Genomic DNA, 25694 nt, shown 5'->3' with positions numbered 1-25694 from the left:
TACACACGTGCCCGGGACAGGAATTAAAACTAAACACTGAAGAACTATTGTCTGACACAGTAGCGGACTAAAAATGTATTTAACTTTACGTACATAAAAAGGATATGTACTGGTGTTTTATATATTTTTCTCCGTATGCGGTTTTCCTATAAAAGAAAAATTGCAAAAAAACATTTTTTCCAAGAAATGCCACCATCCCAAGTAGAAATACCCTGGCATTCTGTGACAGGGTATTTCTGTGTCATTCTGTGCCCCCAATGTTTCCCTCCCCTAGACTAATAGCCAGGAATGCTGTTAGCCATTGTACATTTGTAAATGAAGCCTATAGGACAGCGGCTGTAAGCTACATTCACAATCATACAATGCAGTAGGTAGGTTCAAGCGTCTCCAGGCTGTAAGCTTGGGAAATGCATCAGGGGGGCTCTCCTAACTGGCCGTGGGACCCTCTTGATTTTACTAGTTGGAGAAGAGATGAACATGTCCCTAGGTGCCTTAGGCTGTTGGGTAAATAAATTGGCAGCTATAACACTAGGGTTTTATTTCGCCTTTTTCTGGATCAACGCAGTTAGAATATATGAAAAGTTGAACTCTGTGGACCTGGGTCTTTCTTCAGCCGCACTAACTATGTGTTGTGATCCATCACTGACTGTGAAATAGGAATACTGCTGTATCTAAGCTTCTATGACGACTGACACGGTTCTTCTCTGCATTTTTGTGCCAGGTTCTGAAGCTGTCTGAATATTGCTGGCCACTGGCTTCCTCTCACGGAGACTCCTCTAGATTACTGGCAGAGGCCAGCGTGGATAATTTCAGCGAGCTTGGTATAGCGTTCATGGAAGACCGCTTGCAGATGGAAGACGGGTCACTGCCTCAGAAGATTACCTGTAAGTATTTTCCTGCCCTCGTAACCTCTCTGGTGGCTATTCACTAAGATGGGACCTTTGTGTTGTACTCGGCACCCTGCACAAGAAACTGTTTTATATTTAAGGTGTGCCCATCTTCTACCCGCCATTTACGGGTCATGAGAATGCAGCTTATTATTATCCTTTATTTATATCAGTGATGGACAACCTGATGTTATTTCCTTGCCGAGGAAGGTGGGAAACCACGTGGTGCAGGCTGTATGTCCCTCCCGCTTTCTCTGATCTCAGATGTGCGGCTGAGGAGGTCACATGATGCTGGTTAGGTCACGTGACCCTGAGAGGTTCACATGACCCTGAGCTTCACCCGCTGCACCAGAGTTTATTCGATAAGAGCTGGGGCAGTGGGTTAAACTTACCAGGGCATAAAAGGACTGATGGGTCATAAAACAGACAGGAGCCGGGGTCCACTGGTGAAGGCTCAGAGGTCCACATGCAGCCCATGGGCCGACCTCTTGCCAGGCGTTCATTTATAAAGTTCTGCAGTACCATGCTAGGGGGAAATGGAGCCAAGGTCCAACAAGCAAAGGCAAAATACACAACATTAATGAAGCATAAATGCAGATAATACACAAAACATAATAGGAAATGTTCAGAACAAACCTAAAGAATAGTACAGCACATGCAAGAGGCGTAATAGAAGGACACGCGGTGGACAGGGTGTGAGCAGACAATAAGACAGGAGAATAGAGGGCTCTGATCATGTGAGCTGACAATCTAATGGAGAGAGGCAAGGCTCAATTCCAGCTACTGACCTCATCGAGGTTTGAGGCACATCGTGCCTCTTGCATCAATGATGTCAATAATTCCAAGAGAATTGATAGGCAGAATACTGTTTCTGCCCTAAAACATTAAGTAAATTTCTGTAAACACAATACATGCAGTTTACGCCTATCGGGATGTTTCTATTCCTGGTCTGGAATCAGATGACCCAGCTTTGTGTACACAGTAACACACACGGCTTCTCTGTGTACTAATCAGATGGCGGAGATTTCACTTCTCCAGAAATATTTCTGTCAGATGATTCTGGGGTCTAATCTTCACCACATTCTGTACGAGCAGCTGCCACAGCCCCAGAGATGTTGTGTTGTAGGTGAGTTTCCTGTGATTTCAGTGAAAGATGAAGCTTCCCTCTATCAGCTGTTCTGATTATTGTCCAGTCGTTATAGAGTACGAGTTATATCAGGTTCGCTTGAACAAAAGTTGTCAACTGCCCGCGTTTTAGTGACCCGTTATTAGGTATTACCACGATGTCTGCAGACGTGACAGTAGTACCTGCAGCTACGAGAGAGAGGAGGAGAGAACGGATTTTATTAACCTTATTTATTACACATTATATAGAACTTATATATTATACAACATTTTCCTGAGAATATTGAATCATTCGCATCAGTCTCTGTCACAGGGGAGCTTACAATCTATATTGTCTGCCACATGGACACACACACCCATTTTAGTCCACAGTCCATTAACCCGCTAGTATGTTTTGGACCATGGTACCCGGAGGCAACCCACCAAACACTGGGAGAACATACAAACTCTACAAAGATAGGGCCCGGAATGGAGCCTATGGCAGCAATGCTAACCACTGTGCCGCCATGCTTGTCAAATTAACAATGTCTGAAAGTCAGAAGTTTGGAATTTCCTTGTGTAGTGTAGTAATGTCAGATAGTTATTGATAGAAACATAGAATAGAAGCTTCAGGTCTATCTAGTCCAGTGTTGGTTAACCTGTGACACTCCAGATGTTGTGAAACTACAAGTCCCAACATGCTTTGCTAATATTTAGCAGCTTATTGCTGAAAGGGTAACTGAAAGGGAAACTTGTAGTTTCTCAACACCTGGAGTGTCACAGGTTAGCCAACACTGGACTAGTCTGACCTTTCAGCTCTATTTTGTTTTTTTTACAGACTATTTAAACTTTCCCTACATATCTATTGACTGTCCGTAAATGTTACAGCCCCGATCTACAGATCCATCCATTAGATATGCTTCACTTTTGAATCCATTTAATTGTACTTTTTGTTGGAATTTCCATACTCCTCATTTCTTACTGTATAACAAAACCTCCCCCGCACATAGTAACACAGAGGTACTCCCACCGCCTGCTAGAGGGCTGACATTGAAATCTTCTGCATTGTAAGTTTGGAATGATGTGTAAAAGTTTATAATGCTGCTTTGTGTCGTCACCGGTCTGTTTCTACGTAAATGCCCAACGCCTTTTTATAAATAAAACCTCCTCAAATCACTAATTTAAAGGGTTTGTTCACTTTTCTTCAACCCCTTCTCAATAAAACCTGTCCGTCCAGTATAGCAAATAGCAAACTACGTCTGACAAAAGTTTTATAGTAGAGCTCTCAGGAAGCGGCTCCGTAATGAAAAGCTCTGTCTGGTCTGCACTGCGCACGTTTGCGTCACGAGCGGCCTTCGCTGTAGTCTGGCCTCAACCAACAGGCTTCAAGGACATGGCGGATGCCCCTGTGTTGTGGGAATCAATGTTATATTGTAATTTGGAGCAGATTTGTTGACCATATCCTGTCTGTTGGTTTACATACATGTTGTCATTGTATTGTAGCTGTGCATCTACAAGAGTCGTCTGTGAGTAAGGAAGAAGAGGCTCAGAATTCGCTGAGCAGGTCCACGCAGGAGATACAGCTGACTTCCTCTGAGAAGGGGTTCACAGAAGAAATGGGGATGGCTGAGAGCTCTGAGCTGCCTAGTTCTGAAACGAGCAGCGAAAACCCAAGTTTACGTGATGGAACTGACCCGAGAAAGAAAGAGGAGGCCGGTGGAGACCATCTTCATCTTCACCTGTCCAGCTGCCATGAGTGTCTGGAACTGGAGAACTGCACCATCGAGTCTGTGAAGTTCGCCTCGGCCGAGAACATTCCCGACCTCCCTGATGATTTCAGCAGCTTGGAGGACAATCCAGACATGGATTATCTTAAAGAGACCTCCAGCCTCAACAGGACTGGAAAGCCGCCCAACATCCTCATATATGGTGGCTCCACATCTCAGGACCAGTTCCAACATCTCAAATCTGTTCTTCTCCAAAGCTTTGATTCATCCAGGTACGTTGTCTACCCTCTCGTGGAGGAACAAGTCCTCAAAGCCCCATGGACGGATAACTGTTTGTTATTGGTTGTACCCGCTGAGGAGCCTTTACCTTCTAACATTCACAAGATGTTCACGTCTTACCTGGAGAAAGGTGGGAAGATTCTGGGGCTGTCCTCCTCTCTCACGTTCGGCAACGTGGTTCTAAAAAGAAAATCTGAACTTGCGGGATCTCTTCAGGCTCTGGTTTTTGACAGTCCCAGTGGCGGCCAAATCCATTTCAACGTTCTGGCCAGTGGCTATGTGTATGAGGAGCGGGCTGAAGAGTCGTGCGAACGGATGAATGAATGGGGCTATTTGGACAATGACAGCCGGGATGTGATGATGATCCACCAGACGTACGGAGAGAATGCTGGAGAAGCGGTCCTCTGTCAGGTAGGGGGCCTCCTCTTGTCCCATGAATGTTTATCTGCGCATAACGAAATACAAATGTTTTTAAAGCCATCCATTTTATCTGTTATTTGTAGACTCTTTAAGTCATTCCATTATTTTCTTCCGTGTTTTTTTATTTTATTTTTTTTAATTCATTCAAAAAATTTTTTTTCATGCACTGCTTTATGGTATAGCAGAATTGTTTTTGGATCTTCGGTTTTGTAGGAGGTAAAATAAAACATCACCCCCCAAAAATATGAACACCCTCCTAAATGGTCCATCGCTGCATTTTTCAACCACTATAAGACACAGAGAGAGAGAAAACAAACAAGACAATATGGAAAGGAAACGAAAACTCTGATGTGACCCTGATTACCAGTTTACACAAATCTTTGATAAGTAAACCGAGATATCGCATATAGGAAAGTGTAGTATGACTGAGACAATAATACAAGCCGTAAGGGGTCCTTATGGTTTGCACACAGGCTGATTGACTACCGAGAGGGACTGATGCGTTATGGGTCAGCCAATGCCAACCAGCTTGGCCAGTCAGATCTGTCTCTCCACGTTGGGGAGGTGTAGAAGAACTCAGACCACAGTATGGCACATGTTATTGTGTCAGTGGAATGGACGTTAGTGGAGGGCAATGGATAAAGTACTGTGTCAGTGACTGGGAATTGTTTGTAAAATTATACTTCGTTAGGGATATTTTGCATTGAGAAACCTCTTTAATATGGTCATTTTGGCATTAAGTTGGTAATGCAATTTTGAAAGTACACAGACCTAACAAAATGAGTTAAAAAGCAGCAGAGTTATTGTATTAACTTTGCACTAAAATGAAACCAATCTATCAGTTCGTTCCTTTTTTATTTTGAATATCTAACCCAATGAAAGTGGTAATCTGAGATTGTTCCTGGGCTATTTACAACCTAAGGCCATCCGCACACCTCCCCCCGTATGGTACGTGTAGTACAGATAATAAATACCAGCTCACCGCTCTGCCTGCTATAATATATTCCCCAGCTATAATTCACTGCTGCTCCTGCTACTGTGACGCTGACAAGTGGGAGGGGCCACTGATTGGTCAGTGAGCGACCCTATCAGTGTTGACTGCCCCCTGTGATTGTGCCTCACACAAAGGGTGAGGTAGGCAGTGATTGGTCCATTCATTGACCAATCCAGGCTCTTCTCATCTCGGGTCAGGAACACTCCTGACCATCACTCCCACAGAGAGAGAGCTGGGAGTTGTGGTTCTAATTTAAGCTGAAGATAGCAGGTCTGATTTAGTGTAGGCTGCAATGAGCCTGAGCATACACTGCAGCCTAACGTGTATTATGAGGTGCTTAAGAGCCATGCAAGTCAAAATACTGTGTAAGTACATGGCTGCACCAAAATGTCACCCTTCATTTTGAGTTTAAAAACAATGTTAATGATTTGGACAAGTGGGTAACACGCTCCAGCGTGACCTCCCGGCTCCCTCATTTGGGTGCGTTTACTTTGGCCCCTGGCCTCCACCATCTTTAGAAACTTAAAAACTGAATGCTGTTTGTACAAGGCAATAGCATTGGAATTTCCTCCAGGTCGGCATGTCTGAGTCCTTGGTTGGGATCACTGAATCAGCTGTTGGAGTCTGTCCTTAAGGTCCCTGCTGGTTTAAAAAAAAAAAGAGAAATTTAAAAGTAAACATAAAATAATAATAAAAAAAATCCTTGTTTTTGCTCCTATAACTTCCATGTCCATCTTGCAGCTCCTAGTGGTCTCTCCTTTGTGCATATTATGCTATTTAAGATCAGACTAATGTTACGTTTTGTATTACTACTATTGATTTCACTATAAGTTTTGTATTGAATTTGTCCTGTTTGTTTGTCCTGTAGGTTAGATTGGAGCTGTCTCCGGAGTCTCTGCCGGATCATGATAAGGGGACCTTCGATTCTCTGAAGCTGAGCAACACCCAGAGGCACGAGGTGCTGACACAGGTCCTCACCCATCTTGGTCTGGATTGTGAAGCCAGCACCTCGCCGTCTCTGACCCCTGTCTACCTGCTGACGGCGCAAGAGGTGAGTGCTGATCAAGTCGCCCTCTACAGGGAGCCGAGCGCCCGGTCGCTGAGTATTCACACTCTAGTAGGATTTATAACATATTACTTGGCTGCTGTATTTAGAGTTGATGCTGTCCTAAACTATCTAAGTGACTGTTCTTTAGATTAGTGATTGTGGATCCCACTTGCTCCTCCATATAACTAGCCCTCCACCATTAAAACAGCTGATTGGCGAAGACCAGCTACCAAACCTGAAAATAAAAATGAGTATAAAGTAATTTACGTGCCGCCCACACCCGGCTTGACCTGAATTTTGCCTCCTGTTCCCCACTACCATTGGCCGTACGGCGGTGTCTACCCAACGGTTGTGAGTTACGGGATGGCTCTCTATCACCGCCGGTGACATTAGCTGTGGCCAAGAATTTTGATGATCCAGGAGGTTCCAGGTTCAAGCGTAGGAAGAGGTTGAGTCCTGCAGGGGGAAGAGATCTCTCTGCCCTGTTTATCGTATTGGTCTTTGGGGATAGTTAGAATCATCCCCATCCCCGTGATGCGATCTCTGGCATTTAATGCAGAAGAGAGAGGTTCAGTGTAACCTGGATCATCTCACCACAGTCTGAGAACTGCCCTTAGCTTTTGTATTTTGTGTTTGCAGAGAGCTGCACCATTATGTCCACGGTTATCCCTTGTAAAGTAGCGGAAGGATGAGTAAAATTGCAGATGACCTTTATTATCAATTGAGCAATATCAATAAAAAAAAAAAGAATGGACTTTGCTATAAAACGATATCACCCAGCACTGATAATGGCCTCAGTATTGGGTAGACATTCAGGGAAAATGTTTAAAGGGGAGAATGATGTGGATGTTGGGACATGTGATTGAATTACATTTACACCATCCTGTCATGTGCCTCTAACGCGCGCCCTATCACAACCTCTCCTCGTCCGCTACCAGACTCGGAGTTTGGAAACGCTTCTTAGGCCCCCGCATAGGGCGACGGGCTGCTCCTTGTTTCAGCAATTTGTTTATATCTTGTGTATGACTTCCGGTATAGAAGAAAATGATAATCGTTTTAATTAGTGATACAATAGTACATGGAATAAAGAGGAGTGTTCTGACCCCTGAACTTCCATCTCGGTTTAAAAAAATAAAATAAAACACTCAATTTTTTTATGTATTTAACAAAAACAATGTGTTCTAAAGGTGTATATGTATTTGGTATATCTCTACTTGGGGAGTGAAATACTTAATTGGTTTGACCTATATTTTTGTGAACCTTTACTGAAATCTTTAAAAACAAAAAACAAAAAAAACTGCAAACTACAATTAAAATAATATATATATTGATTCCAATTTGCTATATGAAAATAGAAAATGCAGAAAAAGTTTGAGCAGCACTATGAGGAATCTATTGCAAATTAAAATATGAAGTGTAGTAATTAAATACATCTACTAAAATGTAGAACAGCAGCTTTTTGTATATATCTCATCTATAGAAGCGTTGTTTTTGCACCGTTCTGGCACACAAAACCATGTTTGAAAAGATAACATTGCACTTTTCTTGTGAATCTTATCTGTTTTGTCTGAGATTGAAATACGTACAGCTGGGTACTTTAAGGGCTAGATTTACTAAACTGCGGGTTTGAAAAAGTGGTGATGTTTTCTATAGCAACCAATCAGATTCTAGTCTGGGAGCAGCACGGTGACTTGGCACTTCTGCCTCACAGCACTGAGGTTATGAGTTTGATTCACGTCCTTATCTGTGTGGAGTTTGTATGTTTGCGTGTTTAACTGTGTTTGCGTGGGTTTCCTCTGGGTGCTCTGGTTTCCTCCCACAATTCAAAAACATACTAGTAGGTTAATTGGCTGTTATTAAATTGACCCTAGTCTGTGTCTCTTTTCGTGTGTCTGTGTATGTTGGGGAATTTAGACTGTAAGCCCCAATGGGGCAGGGACTGATGTGAGTGAGTTCTCTGTACAGCTCTGCGGAATTAGTGGCGCTATATAAATAAATGATGATGGTTATCATTTATTTAGTACATTCTGCAAAATGACAACTAGAATCTGATTGGTTGCTATAGGCAACATCTCCACTTTTTCAAACCCGCAGTTTAGTAAATATACCCTGCAGGACACAGGTTGACTTTCGGACTTTTCCTAGGGCTGGGAAGTGGGAATGCAACTTAAAAAGAAACAATTGGGAGTCTGTAATTTTTAATGCTTCATAAATTACTTTTTTTTTTTTGTCCCAAATTCCAGGGATAGTAGCGATTTGTGCTCCTGTTATTTCATATTGTCCAGCATTTCAGTATTCTGGGTGTAATACACACTGCTTACCTTGTTAGCTTTGCTAGCTGCAACGCACGCTGCCTGTTCATATTCTCTATATACCTAAACATGCACAGTATCCCTTCTTTTGTGGTGGATTTAGTTGTCCCAATTCTTTGTAAATGATCTTTCTTTGAAAAGGTGCGTTGTTTGTTCAGTGTAATCACTCCAATGGCTCACAGTAGTGTCTGCTTAGTAACTGCAGTAAATACAGTATAATTGAGCCTGCCTGCTCTCTTATTTTTAGTACTGGTTCTACGTTGTATGTGTTCTTTACGTCAAGGGAATGTCCGATTTTTTTCTATGACACTGACAGATTAGATTAGTGTCGTTTGTATATCCTAAAAAGTTTGGTTATAGCATCAGTGCCGTGGAATTTGCTGGCGCTATTTAAATCAATGTGGACGATACATCATTGAGTGTTTAACCTTTTTTACTGTACATCTCTTATACATTCTACTGATACAGTATGGATGCTGCTCGTCCTTCTGAAAGTTCTCTGTTGATTGTAAAAGAGCTTTGCAGCTGTAAAGCTGGGTACACAGCTGTGTAGTTAATGCGCCAATCACGCGATTCACGACCCTCTGGTCAGATATTGCAATGTGTACTCGCCCACCATCATGTTTTATCATAACAAAGTACGTGCCATCCTTTCATTTGGTTTTCTAAACTTCCTAAAAATCATGAGCGACGGGCAAATGTGGAAGTGTGTGCGCACGCACGACTAGCAGTGCAGGCAGATATCTGTAGATTGTACAGAGTCACAATTATCAGCATCATCATCAGCTATTTATATAGCGCCACTGATTCCACAGCGCTGTAACAGAGAAAACTCATTCACATCAGTCCCTGCCCCATTGGGGCTTACAGTCTAAATTCCCTAACAAACGCACACACAGAGAGAAACTAGGGTTAAACTGGAGCACCTGTAGGAAACCCACGCAAACACGAGGAGAACATACAAACTTCACACAGATAAGGCCATGGTCGGGAATCGAACTCATGACCCCAGTGCTGTGAGGCAGAAGTGCTAACCACTAAGCCACCGTGCTGCCCAATCTTTCAGAAAATACTTATGAGAGATGAAGATCACAGATCTGAAGATAAATTGTGTAGGTGCATGCACCTGAATCTGCATGCTCATCGGGACTTTCAATCGTTGGTGAAATTGTTACAGAAATAGCATCTGAAGAAAGATTGCATAGGTGTGTGCCCAGCTTAATTCTGACATGCAATACTACATCCAGACACAAGGTGCCGCTGTTGATACATTATTAACACTACATGTAAGTCTGGATAGACACAGGTGCCTCATGTTAGCTACTAGCCAATATTAACCTCCCTAATTAGCACTGCATCGATGAGTCAGCGGAACAGGGTCTACTGTGTTATCTGTGTCCTTTATGAAGAAAACAACCAGCTACACTACAGGAGTAGTCCTGTCTGGGAACATCATTCGCTCAGCAGCATTTTGTGTCAATGCTTTGCCCACTAGGAATGGAGGGTCATTGTACAGGCCAGCGCTGGGGCGGGATCCCACCGAAAGACACTGTTCCGGCTTAATTAGAGCTCATTACAGAATAGGGTTTTTCTACTAAGCAGGTGATACACTGTAGACACAGCCTCACGGGAACAATAAACAGGGATTGAGACATGGTCACACTCCTCCGCGTTCAGGACAATGTGGTCTGGCGAACCGCTGTTATGAATAGGCCATATATTTCTAAAAGTCTGTCCCTCGAGTCACTGATTCTTCATTAGACAAAAACTGAATGAAGGCAGACCTCTAATCTGTGCAATTAGATTGATAAATATAAATGAGATCTGTATATTATAATACAGATCATATTACATAAAAAAAATTGAAGGAACTGGTGAAACAAGTCACTAGATGGAGGGAGGAAAGGGAGAAACAATGAGGATGAGGCACTAGATTTGTATAGTATTTTATTTAGGATGAACGTACATTGATTAACATGTCCGTATGCATTGCTGTAAGGCAGGAAGATTTGTGTGTATATAATACATATGTTTATCATAGGGCATCTGAGGGGGATTCAGTCTCTAGATTTAGCAATCAGACTCCATAAAAAAAATAAAAAAGACAGTTCAATCCAGACAGCATGGCGGCTGTCTGTGGGCTGATGGCGGCTGTCTGTGGGCTGGTGGCGGCTGTCTGTGGGCTGGTGGCGGCTGCCTGTGGGCTGGTGGCGGCTGCCTGTGGGCTGGTGGCGGCTGCCTGTGGGCTGGTGGCGGCTGCCTGTGGGCTGATGACTATAGCGGCTACACACAGGTAGATTCAGCCACTTGTCCTAATCAGACAAGATCCGGTCATTTGGGGTCAGTGACGCCAACAGGAAACCTCTACAGTCATGTGACCCCCTTGATGAACATGTCAGATAATATCCTATTCAGTATTGTAGGATCATTATCAGGTATGAGGTCACAGTATTGGACCATACTGATATTGGCTACGGTGTTCGCTGTATGTATGCCCAGCATATAACTGCCTCCATTTACGTCTCTCGCCCACCCTCATTACATCCTCCCATTCCTGGTTACAGGACTATTTTCGGGCTGTACCCTCTCTATATGGAATTCTCTCCCTCGCACAATAAGACTCTCCTCTGGTCTTCAAACTTTCAAGCATTCTCTGAAAACCTACCTCTTCAGACAAGCTTATAATATTCCTCAACCACCCTCTTAACCTCACTACCTTACCCTATTACCACCTGTTAAACAATTTCACACAAGACAACTACCCCCTGACCAACATTGTTGTGTGACAGGATCATTTAGCTTATGAGTCACTTTTACCTTTGCAGTCTGGCTGGGCCGAAATGCAAATTGTAGACTTAACCTCATGTATCAAACTCCCATTGTCCCATAGATTGTAAGCTTGCGAGCAGGGCCTTCTCACCTCTTTGTCTGTTTTACCCAGTTTGTTTATTAGTTTACTGTGTTTGTCCCCAAGTGTAAAGCGCTACGGAATACGTTGGCGCTATATAAATAAATGATGATGATTTACAGAATCTGATTTCTTGAAACAATTTGCTTAAAAGGTGTTATAGATGTTCGCTGTAAGGAAATGTGTTTCTTTAACATAAGATGAACCCTGGAACAATTTATTTGTCCCTATTTTAATGCCTCCTTAATGTTTGTTACCTGCACAGACCCACTTACACCAGTACAGTTGTAGGCAAGTAAAGGATCGCTGTACTTCAGTCCTAGCTAGAGCTCTAGCGCCCTCTGCTGCATCGTCTGTGTACCAGCTAGAAGCCACATACAGGAAATAGCTGGTCTGTAACAGTTTCAAAGAGGCCATTAAATCATAGATTAACATTTGTCTAGTTTAAAGTCTACGAAAAGGAAATTTATGGTGTATCAAATCATCTGAGAAAGTTTTTCTTCCACTTTTGGCAATTCCCAATTTACTTGTAACCATAGCTTTCCTGGCTACCAAAAATGTTGTAAAATCGTATAATTGTTAAGCAAGTTGAGGCCTAAAGAGACTCGTAACTGTTCTCCATGAAAAGCCAAGCTGTAAAACAGGATGGGCAAGACTGACGTTAATACCGCAAGTGAAAGGTTCTTAGCAAGGAAAAGAATTGGCCACAAAACGTCTTTTAAACCTGGGAGCAGATGGCTAGACGGCACTAGGAAAAAAATAAATATATAGACTCGGGGTTGAATCTGAACTTGTCACCAATCTCTCTTTAAGGAGCCTATAGAAAATACTGTAAACGAGGAACAAAATGGGAAGGATGTGATCTAAACATACTGCACGCAGCCTGTTATAAAACCCATTGCACCTGAACATGGGAATTCTCAGGTCTCCGAAGCTGATATTTAAGATCAACGTTGCAGAACTGCTCAGATTGTGAAAACTATGCAGGCTTTAACCTCTGCTAAGGGACCAATATATCATCAGGAGCTCGCAGAGCAGCAAAGACGTGATCTTTCTCATGTACTTAATTGACACAGTCTATAACGTTTCCCATTTGTGATACCAGGTTGTAAATGGGTGAAACGTTCGTGGGGCTTTTGCGGATGCGAAGGGCGGAGGACAAAAGGCCTTTGTGCCGGGTGTCAAAAACAGTCGAGCGGCTCATTAACACGTTCTACTATTGTTTATACAGATGTCTGTTTCAAAAAAGTAATGAGAATATTACATAAAAGTAAATGGTTTAGACACGCCAGCGATATATTGTCACATGCGGCCTCGGCAGAGCAGTGGGAATCTGCTCGGGAAACACTTACAACATCTTAAGTCGATGTATCCGTGGAATTGGCTTGAATATAGAGCCAAGTTTGTATTTAATTGGACATTTTGCGCTCATTTTTCACATGTAAGAGATATGTTTGTTTTACTCTGATATTATTCTGCTCTTGAGCAAAAATCCAGCTGTTCTTGTAGCTTTCATGTTCGGTGTATAACGCAATTGAAATCTACACTGTAAGGTTAGTTTTGTATACTCTTGTGGTGGGCAGAAGGCCGACGGGGGACCAGATGTGGTCCTTTGAGGGATCGTCGGTGAGTATCCTGAGGCTCTTGACTCTTGATAGTGAGTGTAACATTATATTAGTGATTGACTATGATTGGCAGAGCGTGGATTTACTTTGCAAAATGAAGCCCCTTTGCAAAGGCCACAAATCTTGTGATTGGACTTTTGCAATTTATTTTTAACCTCTGCTTGATGGCTGCATGTCTAAAACCTAAACTTGGATTTGTAGGGAGAGATATTTTAATGATTTGTTAGAGGTGTAGACTGCACAGATATGAAGGGGAACCTAATTTGGAAAGACACTATAGGGCTTTTCAACCACACGATATTCCAGAAAGTTACACAAGCACATGGCAGAAGTCTTTGCTCTTTTCAATCCTTTTAATTAAGTCCCTTTCTGGAGGTAAATGGCATAATAAACAGTCCGTATAAATATGCGGAGATAAACCAAGGTATTTAGAGGAATATAAAAGTTAAATATTATAACTTGACATAAAAAACCTGAAGTCTTGCTTTAAAGAGTTATTGTGAAATATACATGAATGTTCAATGAGTTGTATATTGGGAGAAAAAAACTTGAACATTTTAAATTAATGAGGGTGGTGGGGGACAAATGTGACAGCAGACCCTCTTCATAACCGACCCCCAGTGCTGGACATAAATCCTGCATTCATAACCGACCCCCAGTGCCGGACACAGATCCTGCTCTTCATAACCGACCATCTGTGCTGGACGCAAATCCTGCTCCTCATAATGGCCCCCCAGTGCTGGCCACAAATCCTCTTCCTCATAATGAACCCCCCAGTGCTGGACACAAATCCTGCTCTTCATAACCGACCCCCAGTGCTGGACACAAATCCTGCTCTTCATAACCGACCCCCAGTGCTGGACACAAATCCTTTTCTTCATAACCAACCCCCAGTGCTGGACACAAATCCTGCTCTTCATAACCGACCCCCAGTGCTGGACACAAATCCTCTTCCTCATAATGGACCCCCCAGTGCTGGACACAAATCCTGCTCTTCATAACCAACCCCCAGTGCTGGACACAAATCCTGCTCTTCATAACCGACCCCCAGTGCTGGCCACAAATCTTGCTCTTCATAACCAACCCCCAGTGCTGGCCACAAATCCTGCTCTTCATAACCGACCCCCAGTGCTGGCCACAAATCCTGCTCTTCATAATGGACCCCCAGTGCTGTCCACAAATCCTGCTCTTCATAACCAATCCCCAGTGCTGGCCACAAATCCTGCTCTTCATAACCAACCCCCAGTGCTGGCCACAAATCCTGCTCTTCATAACCGACCCCCAGTGCTGGCCACAAATCCTGCTCTTCATAACGGACCCCAATGCTGGCCACAAATCCTGCTCTTCATAACCGACCCCAATGCTGGCCACAAATCCTGCTCTTCATAACGGACCCCAGTGCTGGCCACAAATCCTGCTCTTCATAACGGACCCCAGTGCTGGCCACAAATCCTGCTCTTCATAACGGACCCCCAGTGCTGGCCACAAATCCTGCTCTTCATAACGGACCCCCAGTGCTGTCCACTGATTTCAGCTCGCAGCTCAGGGAGCTGCGAGCTGAAATCCAGCGAGATATTACCGTAATAACGGTAATATTTTTTGAGCGCGGGATTTTCGGCAATTCCGCCGTCAATTGAATATGCCCCATAGAGTACAGTTACAAGGAAAATTTTTCTGATTGGAACTTTAGTCACTTAAAACGAAAGACTGGCAAGAAAAAATTATCCATGAAACGCGTTATGTGAGAAGCTTCTCATTTTAAATGACATTTCTAAATGTCACCAATTTCAAGGTATTGAAATGTAAAATGTAACGCTGAATTATTTTGGAGGCAAGTTCATGATTAATAATTATAATTTGAGGATCATTTTACGACTTTAAAAGGGAATGTCACGTAAAATGTATGTTATCTCTACCCCAGTGGTGCAAGCTATTTTGTATCGCTGAACCAATATACAGATTAGTGCACTATTCACTAGGAGCTAATGTCATCACTGAGACACGTATACCTCAGATCCATTCACTAGGAACTAGTGACATCACGGAGACACGGATGTATCCTGTCCATTCACTAGGAACTAGGGACATCACTGAGACACTGATGTATCCTGTCCATTCACTAGGAACTAGGGACATCACTGAGACACGGATGTATACTGTCCATTTACTAGAAACTAGGGACATCACTGAGACACGGATGTATACTGTCCATTCACTAGGAACTAGGGACATCACTGAGACACGGATGTATCCTGTCCATTCACTAGGAACTAGGGACATCACTGAGACATGGATGTATCCTGTCCATCCACAGGAGGGACATCACTGAGACACGGATGCATCCTGTCCATTCACTAGGAACTAGGGACATCACTGAGACACGGATGCATCCTGTCCATCCACAGCAGGGACATCACTGAGACACGGATGTATCCTGTCCATTCACTAGGAACTAGGGACATCACTGAGACACGGATGTATCCTGTCCATCCACAGGAGGGACATCACTGAGACACGGATGTATCCTGTCCATTCACTAGGAACTAGTGACATCACGGAGATACGGATGTATCCTGTCCATCCACAGGAGGGACATCACGGAGACACGGATGCATCCTGTCCATTCACTAGGAACTAGCGACATCACGGAGACACGGATGTATCCTGTCCATCCACAGGAGGGACATCACTGAGACACGGATGTATCCTGTCCATCCACAGGAGGGACATCACTGAGACACGGATGTATCCTGTCCATCCACAGGAGGGACATCACTGAGACACGGATGTATCCTGTCCATCCACAGGAGGGACATCACTGAGACACGGATGTATCCTGTCCATCCACAGGAGGGACATCACTGAGACACGGATGTATCCTGTCCATCCACAGGAGGGACATCACTGAGACACGTATGTATCCTGTCCATCCACAGGAGGGACATCACGGAGACACGGATGTATCCTGTCCATTCGCTAGGAACTAGCGACATCACGAAGATACGGATGTATCCTGTCCATTCACTAGGAACTAGCAATATCACTGAGACACGGATGTATCCTGTCCATTTACTAGGAACTAGGGACATCACTGAGACACGGATGTATCCTGTCCATTCACTAGGAACTAGTGACATCACTGAGACACGGATGTATCCTGTCCATTCACTAGGAACTAGTGACATCACTGAGACACGGATGTATCCTGTCCATACACTAGGAACTAGGGACATCACTGAGACACGGATGTATCCTGTCCATTCACTAGGAACTAGTGACATCACTGAGACACGGATGTATCCTGTCCATCCACAGGAGGGACATCACTGAGACACGGATGTATCCTGTCCATTCACTAGGAACTAGTGACATCACTGAGACACGGATGTATCCTGTCCATTCACTAGGAACTAGTGACATCGCTGAGACACGGATGTATCCTGTCCATTCACTAGGAACTAGTGACATCACTGAGACACGGATGTATCCTGTCCATTCACTAGGAACTAGTGACATCACTGAGACACGGATGTATCCTGTCCATACACTAGGAACAAGGGACATCACTGAGACACGGATGTATCCTGTCCATTCACTAGGAACTAGTGACATCACTGAGACACGGATGTATCCTGTCCATCCACAGGAGGGACATCACTGAGACACGGATGTATCCTGTCCATTCACTAGGAACTAGTGACATCACTGAGACACGGATATATCCTGTCCATACACTAGGGGGTAGGGACATCACTGAGACACAGATGTATCCTGTCCATTCACTAGGAACTAGTGACATCACTGAGACACGGATATATCCTGTCCATACACTAGGGGGTAGGGACATCACTGAGACACAGATGTATCCTGTCCATTCACTAGGAACTAGCGACATCACTGAGACACAGATGCCTCTTATCTGGTTTCATGAAAATCACTGGATGGTTCCAACAAGATAATGTTGACAGATGTTTAGAATAGCCATTACCCTAATTATTTGCAAGTTACTTAGAAAGAAAAAAATCAAGTTATGCTCTTTAAATGGCTGAAAAGGGTCCTGAATAGTTCAAATTTTATGAATTTTTAATTTTCTATTAATACTACTTTTTTTTTTTACTGTATGTGACACATGTATAATGTACCCCTGACTATAAACTATGAGGATATTACAAGTCACTGTGCCCTTCCATGACTAGACAGAGCACTTTATACAGGTCACAGATCTCCGGAGTGACATATAATAATTTACAGTAGGGAGTGTGTTATTCCTTGTAAAACACACGTTTTCCTAGTGATTATATCAGAACTTGCAGTTTATTCAGATATTATTATTTACTGGAGTTTATACATATGTTTGCATAACATGTCTATTATATTGTTACAAACACCACACAGCCCCTGTAAAATGTGGGTCCTGCCTGTGTAAATATTCCCGTATTGGCGAGTTAAAGCGCAGGTTGCCCACTTATTGGTGGAATTCCTCCGTGCCTCAGAAAACGTTCTATAACAGAACAGCGCCACTCATTCACTGCACAAGGTAAATATACATCCTCGCCCTCCAGTCCCCAATATGTTTTTCTTCTATTCTTTGGCTGTTTTCTTATGCAGAGGGTGTATCAATACGCAGGTCTATTTGCTTCCAGATAGAGGTTGGCTCTTGACCTGACTTCTTTTCCTACTATAAACATTGAGGTGATGAAGGGGGCTGGTCCGCAGATTGCTTCCAGAGAAACTTATTCTGTAGGCGACAGGTAAAATGAAGTGTGTGTGGGAAGCACTGAGCCTTGTAAAACTGAGATGTGTTTAATTGTACTTGTATAATTTAAAGTATAAATTATTCATGGCATGCAGTACCTTCCTCTAGACTGCAGATGTCACTGTCGCTGTCTATAGAAGACCGTTGGTTGGCAGACATCTCAATAGATAACGTTGGCTGGGACCTACAGGCGGCAAAGTAATATATTTGTTGATATCCGTGAAATCAAGCACGGTTTGTGTTCTTGTATTTGGCAGTGGCAGGCAAACAATTTTTCAAAACCGTGCTGCTAGCAATTTAAAGTTTATTATGACTACAATTATTTTGCATGAATTGCGTTAGATGTTTAATCTGCAGCATTTGCATGTTTTGCCAAGTGACAGAAGAACACTTTTATTATTCAAACAGATCATGGAAGCCTATAATATGTTTTAGAGGCCAACGTTCTGAAATTTCTTCCGTTTTACTCTGGTTGGTTGTATAAGGGTTAATGTGACATTAAGTTGAAAAGTTTTATACCTTTTTTTTTTTTTTTTTATTATTAACCATTTATGTTCCTTCTTGTGGAATACTAAAAATCACGTGCAGGCAATGTAGTACAAAGGGTTTTTATAGTATTAACATTTACGTATATTTAACACATGCATTATTATATAGTCACGAACTTCCAGTTATTATAAGCACTGGTGTAGTTATAATAATTGTTTATTAAAAAATATATTTTCATGTTGTTACATTGTTTAATTTGTTAATATCATAACTTTTTTTATTATTTTTCATATACTAATATAAATTTAAACAGTTACTAATTTCTGTATTACTAAATGGAGCATTAAGCAATGTCTGATTTTAATTTTATTTTTGTTTTATTAAATATTACAGCATTTGCTTTATTTTAATGTGGACATATTATAGGATATCATTTTTAATCATTTTTGTTTTGTTCCAAGTGCAGATTATAAAATTTACAAGTTTGTTAAAGCAGCAATCCCATGAAAAATGAGGTGTGTGCCAGGTTATTAGAAAGATGTTGGTGTTTACCAATTATTTTATTTAATCTAGAGTACTATTAATGATTTAGAATTCTGCTATTACCATGGCAACCACGGTCACACGGCACATGATGTAGATGGTTGAGAGCCTTGGGAACGCCACTCTGAGCAATGTCTACCCTGTGACCTCCTCCCCCTTCTTCCTATGACATGCTGAGAGCTCTGATCCTCTCTATGTAGCGGACTGACTATGTCTCAGTCAGAGAGATTTTGAAAAAGGAGATAATGATTTGTAGAAGAACAACTAAAAATAATGCATGCTTAAAAGGTAATATTTAATTTGCTATTTAAAGAAAGAAATGCGGAATTGCTGCTTTATTATGTATGTCTAATCTTCAAAGCAGAAATACGTAAAATTATAGACGATCCTGGGAATTTATTAACTACTTGCCATACTGTAGCATGAATGCATAAATGTATAACTACAGAATCATGTTAAATGGGTCTAAAAGTAATACAAAGTCTCGCAGGAGAAAAGGTGTAAAAAATTTGAGAACAGATGAAAATATTTTTGGGGAAAAACTAAATTGGTTTGGAAGTATTTTTCTCTTTTTAATTCTCTTAATTAACGATACCATATCTTTTATGTGTGTTTTATTGGGGCTGCTTTTTGTAAGTAACCATTTAAGAAACAAATTGTTCAAATCCAGATTAGTTCCTTTTTTTTGTTTTACTGGATTTAGAAACTGTAAACCCTTTATGTATACACCATACTGACCGGGAGTGCAGGGAGAGTGCTGGTGGTTTCCCCGTTTGTACAAACATTTGTGCAGTTGTGCTTTGTACCTGCCCTTGTCTTGAGATTTCAGTTAATATAATGTGCATTGTAAAGTGTTTATACAGACCAATGACTAATCGGTCACATTTCTTCCACTAACACCATCAAACAGATATTGTTATTTTAGCAGAAATATCACTTCTTAAAATAAATGTGTCCTCTACACACACTGGAGCCACCCATTGTTTATTAGAGTGCCATTATTAACTCACTAGTAAGGGAGACAAGTTCAGCCTGCATAATAGCTTTTAGTGAACAGTAGCAAACTCCCAGCTCTCTGATGCTGCATTATATCAGTAATTCTATGAATATCATTAAAACGCATGAAAAATAAATGTGAAAAACCAAAAATATTAATTTCTCAAAGAAATTCTGCCTCATTACAGAAACAATATGTAGACATAAATTTGTAATATATTTTTTGAGTTTTTCTTTTTTTTAAGCAAAGTTTTTTGTTGTGTACGAATCGGTTCCAAGATTAGAATTGTTTGCTGTTTGTTCTGTGTTTAGTATATAGTGCACACTTAATAATTTTTTACTTTGTATGATGAGATATATATATATATATATATATATATATATATATATATATATATATATATATTACATCCAGACAAATAGTCCAAAAGTTGTTTTAGATTCTGCTATAAAAACAATATAATGATAAATGTGGCCTATAATTCAAAAGCTACAGCGCAGAAACAAAAGATCGGACTAAACGATATAACTTTTTTAGTTCTTCTATAGCGTGTATGTTTGCAGATTATGTTACGTTTCTATTACCCTAATTGTATAGAATCAATGAAAACTTTGTATGCTGTGTTTAGCTGTTCTCGGCGTTCTAGCTTTTTGAATGAATATTGTATTTTGCTCCTAGGAAGTAGAGTTTGGACACTAGAGGTCAGTGTAGATTGAGAATAACAGACCGTTTATAGTACATGCTTAAAACAAGACTATTATGGTAAAATGTGTTTCTGACAGGATGGACCCTTCTATGCCACCCTGTCGTGGTGTTGTTGACCGGCTGGGCTTGCCTTGCCACCATCCCCTTACTTTATCCCAATTGCACCCCTTTAAATGCAGTAGGCGGGGCTCTGCTGCCACCACTAGGCTCCTTCACCGTCACCTAGAACTGCTCCCTTCTGGGTAATTGCCGCTGCTAGTGTACCCCTTTGCTGGTATGCCTGGGCTGGTACCCCTGACCTCTTACCTACAGATCAGGGTTGCTGTAGATGGTTCCCCCTGGCCTATCACTCTGGGCAGTGCTGCATGGTAGCGGGCAGGGTATTGTTATTAGATGCTGGGTCCCAACCTCAGAACAGCCGGATAACGGATTAGAGTGGCCTAATCTGTAGGTCACAGGTATGTAGGCGTCAAAGCAGGATCTTGAAGTGATGTTTATTAGCTCAAGAAGTCCTTATAAGGACAGTTGCGCACTAATTAGTGGGACTAGTGATCTACAGAAGCTCAGATGGTATAATACATAACTTCTGACACACATAAAATTTCTGACACGGTGTAACCCAGCCCCCTGATACTAGCTGGCACCCCAAAGTCTGAGATATTACGTCAAATGTTTACCCTCAGGATGTAATATTCTCTAGACTTGGAGATAACATGATTTTAATGTAACAAAATTTACATCAATCTGTGATTTCCCAAATCACTTGCTGTTCCATTATTTAGACAGGTTCTAAGAGACAGGATGAAAAACTAAACAGGATATAAAGGTAATGACCCCCTGCTGTGCATTCAGACTAAAAAGATATGTTGGTCACTCTGAGATGAAAAGATTTAATGAGCATGGGAGTTCCTTTTTTCCTTTCTTACAAAAACAAGCTTCCTCCAATATGCCATATTAACCCATAAATAAATACATGAACAATCTGAAAATAAATATATTTATATGCCCAGCGTCGGTACTTAGCCCTTTGTGGCGTTCCATGCCAGTTACGAACTGGCACCACAGCACCCATAAATTAAATATACCCTTTAATACATTTTTAATACCTTAGTGCTGAGTTTTAACTCATTCGACACAGCAACATCAGGTATTAACCCATTGGAGGCTGCAGCTCTCATCTTGACTATGTGGGAGGTGAGGGAGACCTGGCCACAGTTTTTTTTGCTTTTTAACACAGATTTGTATCCTATAATCAATATTTTAAAAATAAAATATTAGTTTAGCGTTGTTGCTTTAGTTTTTTTTTACTTGGAATAGATCTATGTGCAGGTTTGTTGTGTATCTTCAAGACCATTTAGGGTTTGTACTTACAGGCAGTCATTCAGGGCTCCCCACCAAACTACTATTAAGGGTGAGGGAAGTTTTTAGCTGATTTTTAAAGTGGAAAATACTGCAGGTAAAATTGGTCCATCTAGTCTGCCCATTGCAGTGCCTAGATTTTGTTTCATTATTTTTTTTCCTTATTATCTATTATCTTTTATGTTTAAAATACAGCATTTTCCAATTGGAGAATGGTTATTCATTGACTTGGGATCTGCCACAGTGAAGCGTACAATCTTAATTCCCTATCACAGCCATACAAATGCACATTGCAGATTTAGGGCATGATTCATTAAGGGGTGTAAAGCAAAAAAGGGAGTAAATTTGCACCTTGGCAAAACCATGTTGCATTGGAGGGGAGGTCAATTTAAAATGTGGGAGATAGATTTATAGTTGGGGTAGGGCATGTCCTAGCTCACTTTTTTAAATTCATTGTAAAAATAAAGCTATCAACTATTTGTGTGCTACATGAAAAAGCAGCCAGTATTCTCCTTACATGCAGAATAATAAACTAATTTGCACCCCTTGTATTGTAACATGGTTTGTCCAGGATCAAAATTACTCAATTTTTTTGCCTTACTTTCCTGAATGAAACAGACCCTTAGTGAGAAGCTAATATATAATAATGTTTATCTGATTTCACTCAATCATATTTATAATAATGTATATTATTTGAGTTTCTTTTACTTGCTATATTTAATTGGTACCTACTACATAAACATTCGTGAGCGTCTTCCTCGTTTGGAATTTTGGAATGAATGTGAATAATCTGCTTTGCAGACTAGTCGGCTGTTTAGTTTCCTTGTGTATGTCAGAAATCACCTGTGTGGTCGCAGCACTCACCTTAAAGAGTAGTATTATGTGTAAACAATAATATTTGCATTAGTTCTGTGGAATATCTTAGTGTTCTTTTCCCCCCTTGCCCCTTGGAGGTCACTTTACACTGCTCTCCTGCTAATATTTAGCAATGTTGCCACACCTGTCTAAATAGCTCATTAGAATCACTACCGAGGGACATCTATGTGAACCGGTGCACAGAAAAATGTGCTGTAATCCACGGCAACTAATTAGATGGACGGAAGATTAAATGAAATAAAACCTCTGGTCTTCCTAAATGTCTACCACTGTATTTAATTATGGGTAACTACAAATGTTAATACTTTTGTTGTAAATATTGTTGTTGTTTTTTTGTTTTGTTTGTTTTTTAAAAAAATCAATAACATGATTAAAACCATTGTGATATGAAAATAAATCTCAAAGCAAATCTCACTGTTTGCTCTTCTGAGAGTGAACGATTTTGAGAAAACTGTTGGTAAATAAAAGTTCTGCACAAAATTAGCAGAAATAAAACATCTGCCCCAGAAACGTTTGTTGACGGGACCAAGAGATGTGTAGCGGGTTACAAAAGAATGTTGGGCCAGGATAGGTAGATGGCCCACAGAACCGCCCACCCCTCTTGTTCTTAGCAGTAGGCTAATACAGTAAAGAATTAATGCAGAACTAGCAGCTTATTGCAATACGGTGACCGAGGCATGTTATTGTGATGGTTATTATTCCTCTGGGATAATCATGGAACGATTTAACAGCATATTTCACAACCTACACACGTATTCGTCTTGTGGGTTTGTTTTAGAGACGTGTCATGTGCTGCAGCAGTCACCTAGTAGAAGATATTTGGTATGTATCAACGTACATATTTCACATATTTAGTGACTCGGTAAAACCTTAAGCGTTCAAGCCTGTAAATTGCATATCTTTTATCCATAATTATATCTTCTGGTTCTGGACATATCTGCAGACCACCTACTTACATTATTCTTTTTACATTTTATTTTTGTTTTATTTTAAAACTATAGTAGTTCAAATAATGTATTATAAACATCTGCCCTGTAGATGCCTATCGTGTGTATGCACTTCTTGGGCAGAGGGTGGAGGGTAGTATTACGGCTTTGTATAAAATAAATATAATTCTGTACAGTTTCATTGCATGTTCAAATGTTTACAACATGCTAACATGTTGAATATGATAGAGCGAGAAGAGTGTTGCCTTGAGCACGTGCCTATGTGGGAGTTCCTGTAATCTGGGCCTGGCCGGATGCGTGAACTGCGTTGCGTTTGACACCACAGTCTTCCTACATTCTCACATCGCGGCTCTGTTCACTTGTTAACGTTTAGGTGCTCAGATTGGCTACATTTTCCTTGCTCCTCCTTCATCGAACTTGCCTATACATTGATGCAGGAGTTGGCTCTTGCTAACATTCGAAGGCCCTAATAGGTTGTCCTAGCCTTGCCCAGGGGTCCGAGAGTGATCTCAGGCCCTGGTGATACATAGGTTGTACGCACAGCTTCGGCAAAAGTCTCTTTGCTCAATCTTTAATGTGGCTCAGGTGGGGTGTCGGATGGAGCTAATGCCCACTCCGACTACAACTATAATCTGCAACCGCCAGGCCAAAAGTAAGGCACGGACATGGGCACCCTCTCGGCACCCTTTGTCCTGCTCACGTCATCAACTGATCATCACTGGGTTCTGTTTGGAAGAATGATTACAATAGGTTCCCTGACCCTTGTCAAATGATACTAAAAGCGAGTGTCTTTGAAGGGCAATTTCCCTATTTCCCTTCTGTCCCACTTGCCGCCCTGCCATGCTTCTTTAAACATGGGGTCTGTGTATTTTTTATTTCCGTGTTACTGTGATGGTGGACCTTACTGTGAATTTTAATTTTATTTTCAGTGAAGGGTGTTTTTGTCTTTTGACTTTTTCATCCTAAGCATCAGAGTTTCCTTTCCCTGCGCCCGGCGTCTGGAAGGTGAGATGATTGGATTTAGCAGATCTACTTTGCCGTTGAGAAGCATTTCCTGCAAAGCCGATAAGCAGGCAGTCCTCTGTGTGTTATGTTTGCCTAAAGTAAACGGCATGTGTGGCCAAGCCGGGCAGAGGTGGGTGTTCTATGACAGATATGAATATTCCTTATTCCGTGCGCTAAGCCCCCGACACTTACAAGAATCGCCACTGACAGATTTTATTTTAAAATGCTGTTCATTACCCAAGTATCAGTAGCTGTGGAAACATTCACATACTCTCTCCTGGGGGGATATTTACTAAACTGCGGGTTTGAAATAGTGGAGATGTTGCCTACAGCAACCAATCGGATTCTAGTTATCATTTATTTAGTACATTCTACAAAATGACAGCTAGAATCTGATTGGTTGCTATAGGCAACATCTCCACTTTTTGAAACCCGCAGTTTAGTAAATATACCCCCTGGTGTAATTCATGGCTGTGAATTTGGAAAGTCTCAGAGTTAAAATAAAAAATAAAAAAAATGTGTTCGTATTTTAGGAGATGACCTATGGAAAGATGAGCCAATTTGGTAATGTTGTGCAAAAAATCTGTTTAACAAGAAAAAACCTCAAACAAACACCCTTCTCCTCCCCCTAAAAAATATAAAGAAATACATTTTAATAACTTTATAGCCTATGTTACAATAACGAGTTTGGAAATTGGTGCATGTTTGGTTTT

The 25694-nt window shown here is 41.4% G+C and overlaps 1 protein-coding gene across 4 annotated transcripts in view; it reads left to right on the top strand.

The window, feature by feature from the left end:
• HLCS (holocarboxylase synthetase) overlaps positions 1–25694 on the top strand; it is a 127675-nt gene that overhangs the window by 13952 nt on the left and 88029 nt on the right. For all 4 annotated transcript variants that reach the window (XM_075197234.1, XM_075197235.1, XM_075197233.1 and 1 more), the window contains 3 exons: positions 722–884; positions 3495–4408; positions 6280–6462. In XM_075197234.1, the coding sequence (XP_075053335.1) occupies positions 722–884; positions 3495–4408; positions 6280–6462 (1260 nt within the window). The remainder of the gene's footprint in view (positions 1–721; positions 885–3494; positions 4409–6279; positions 6463–25694) is intronic.

This window comes from Mixophyes fleayi, chromosome 2, assembly GCF_038048845.1.
Source record: "Mixophyes fleayi isolate aMixFle1 chromosome 2, aMixFle1.hap1, whole genome shotgun sequence".
Lineage (NCBI taxonomy): Eukaryota > Metazoa > Chordata > Amphibia > Anura > Limnodynastidae > Mixophyes > Mixophyes fleayi.
This window is presented reverse-complemented; position numbering and strand designations above follow the sequence as displayed.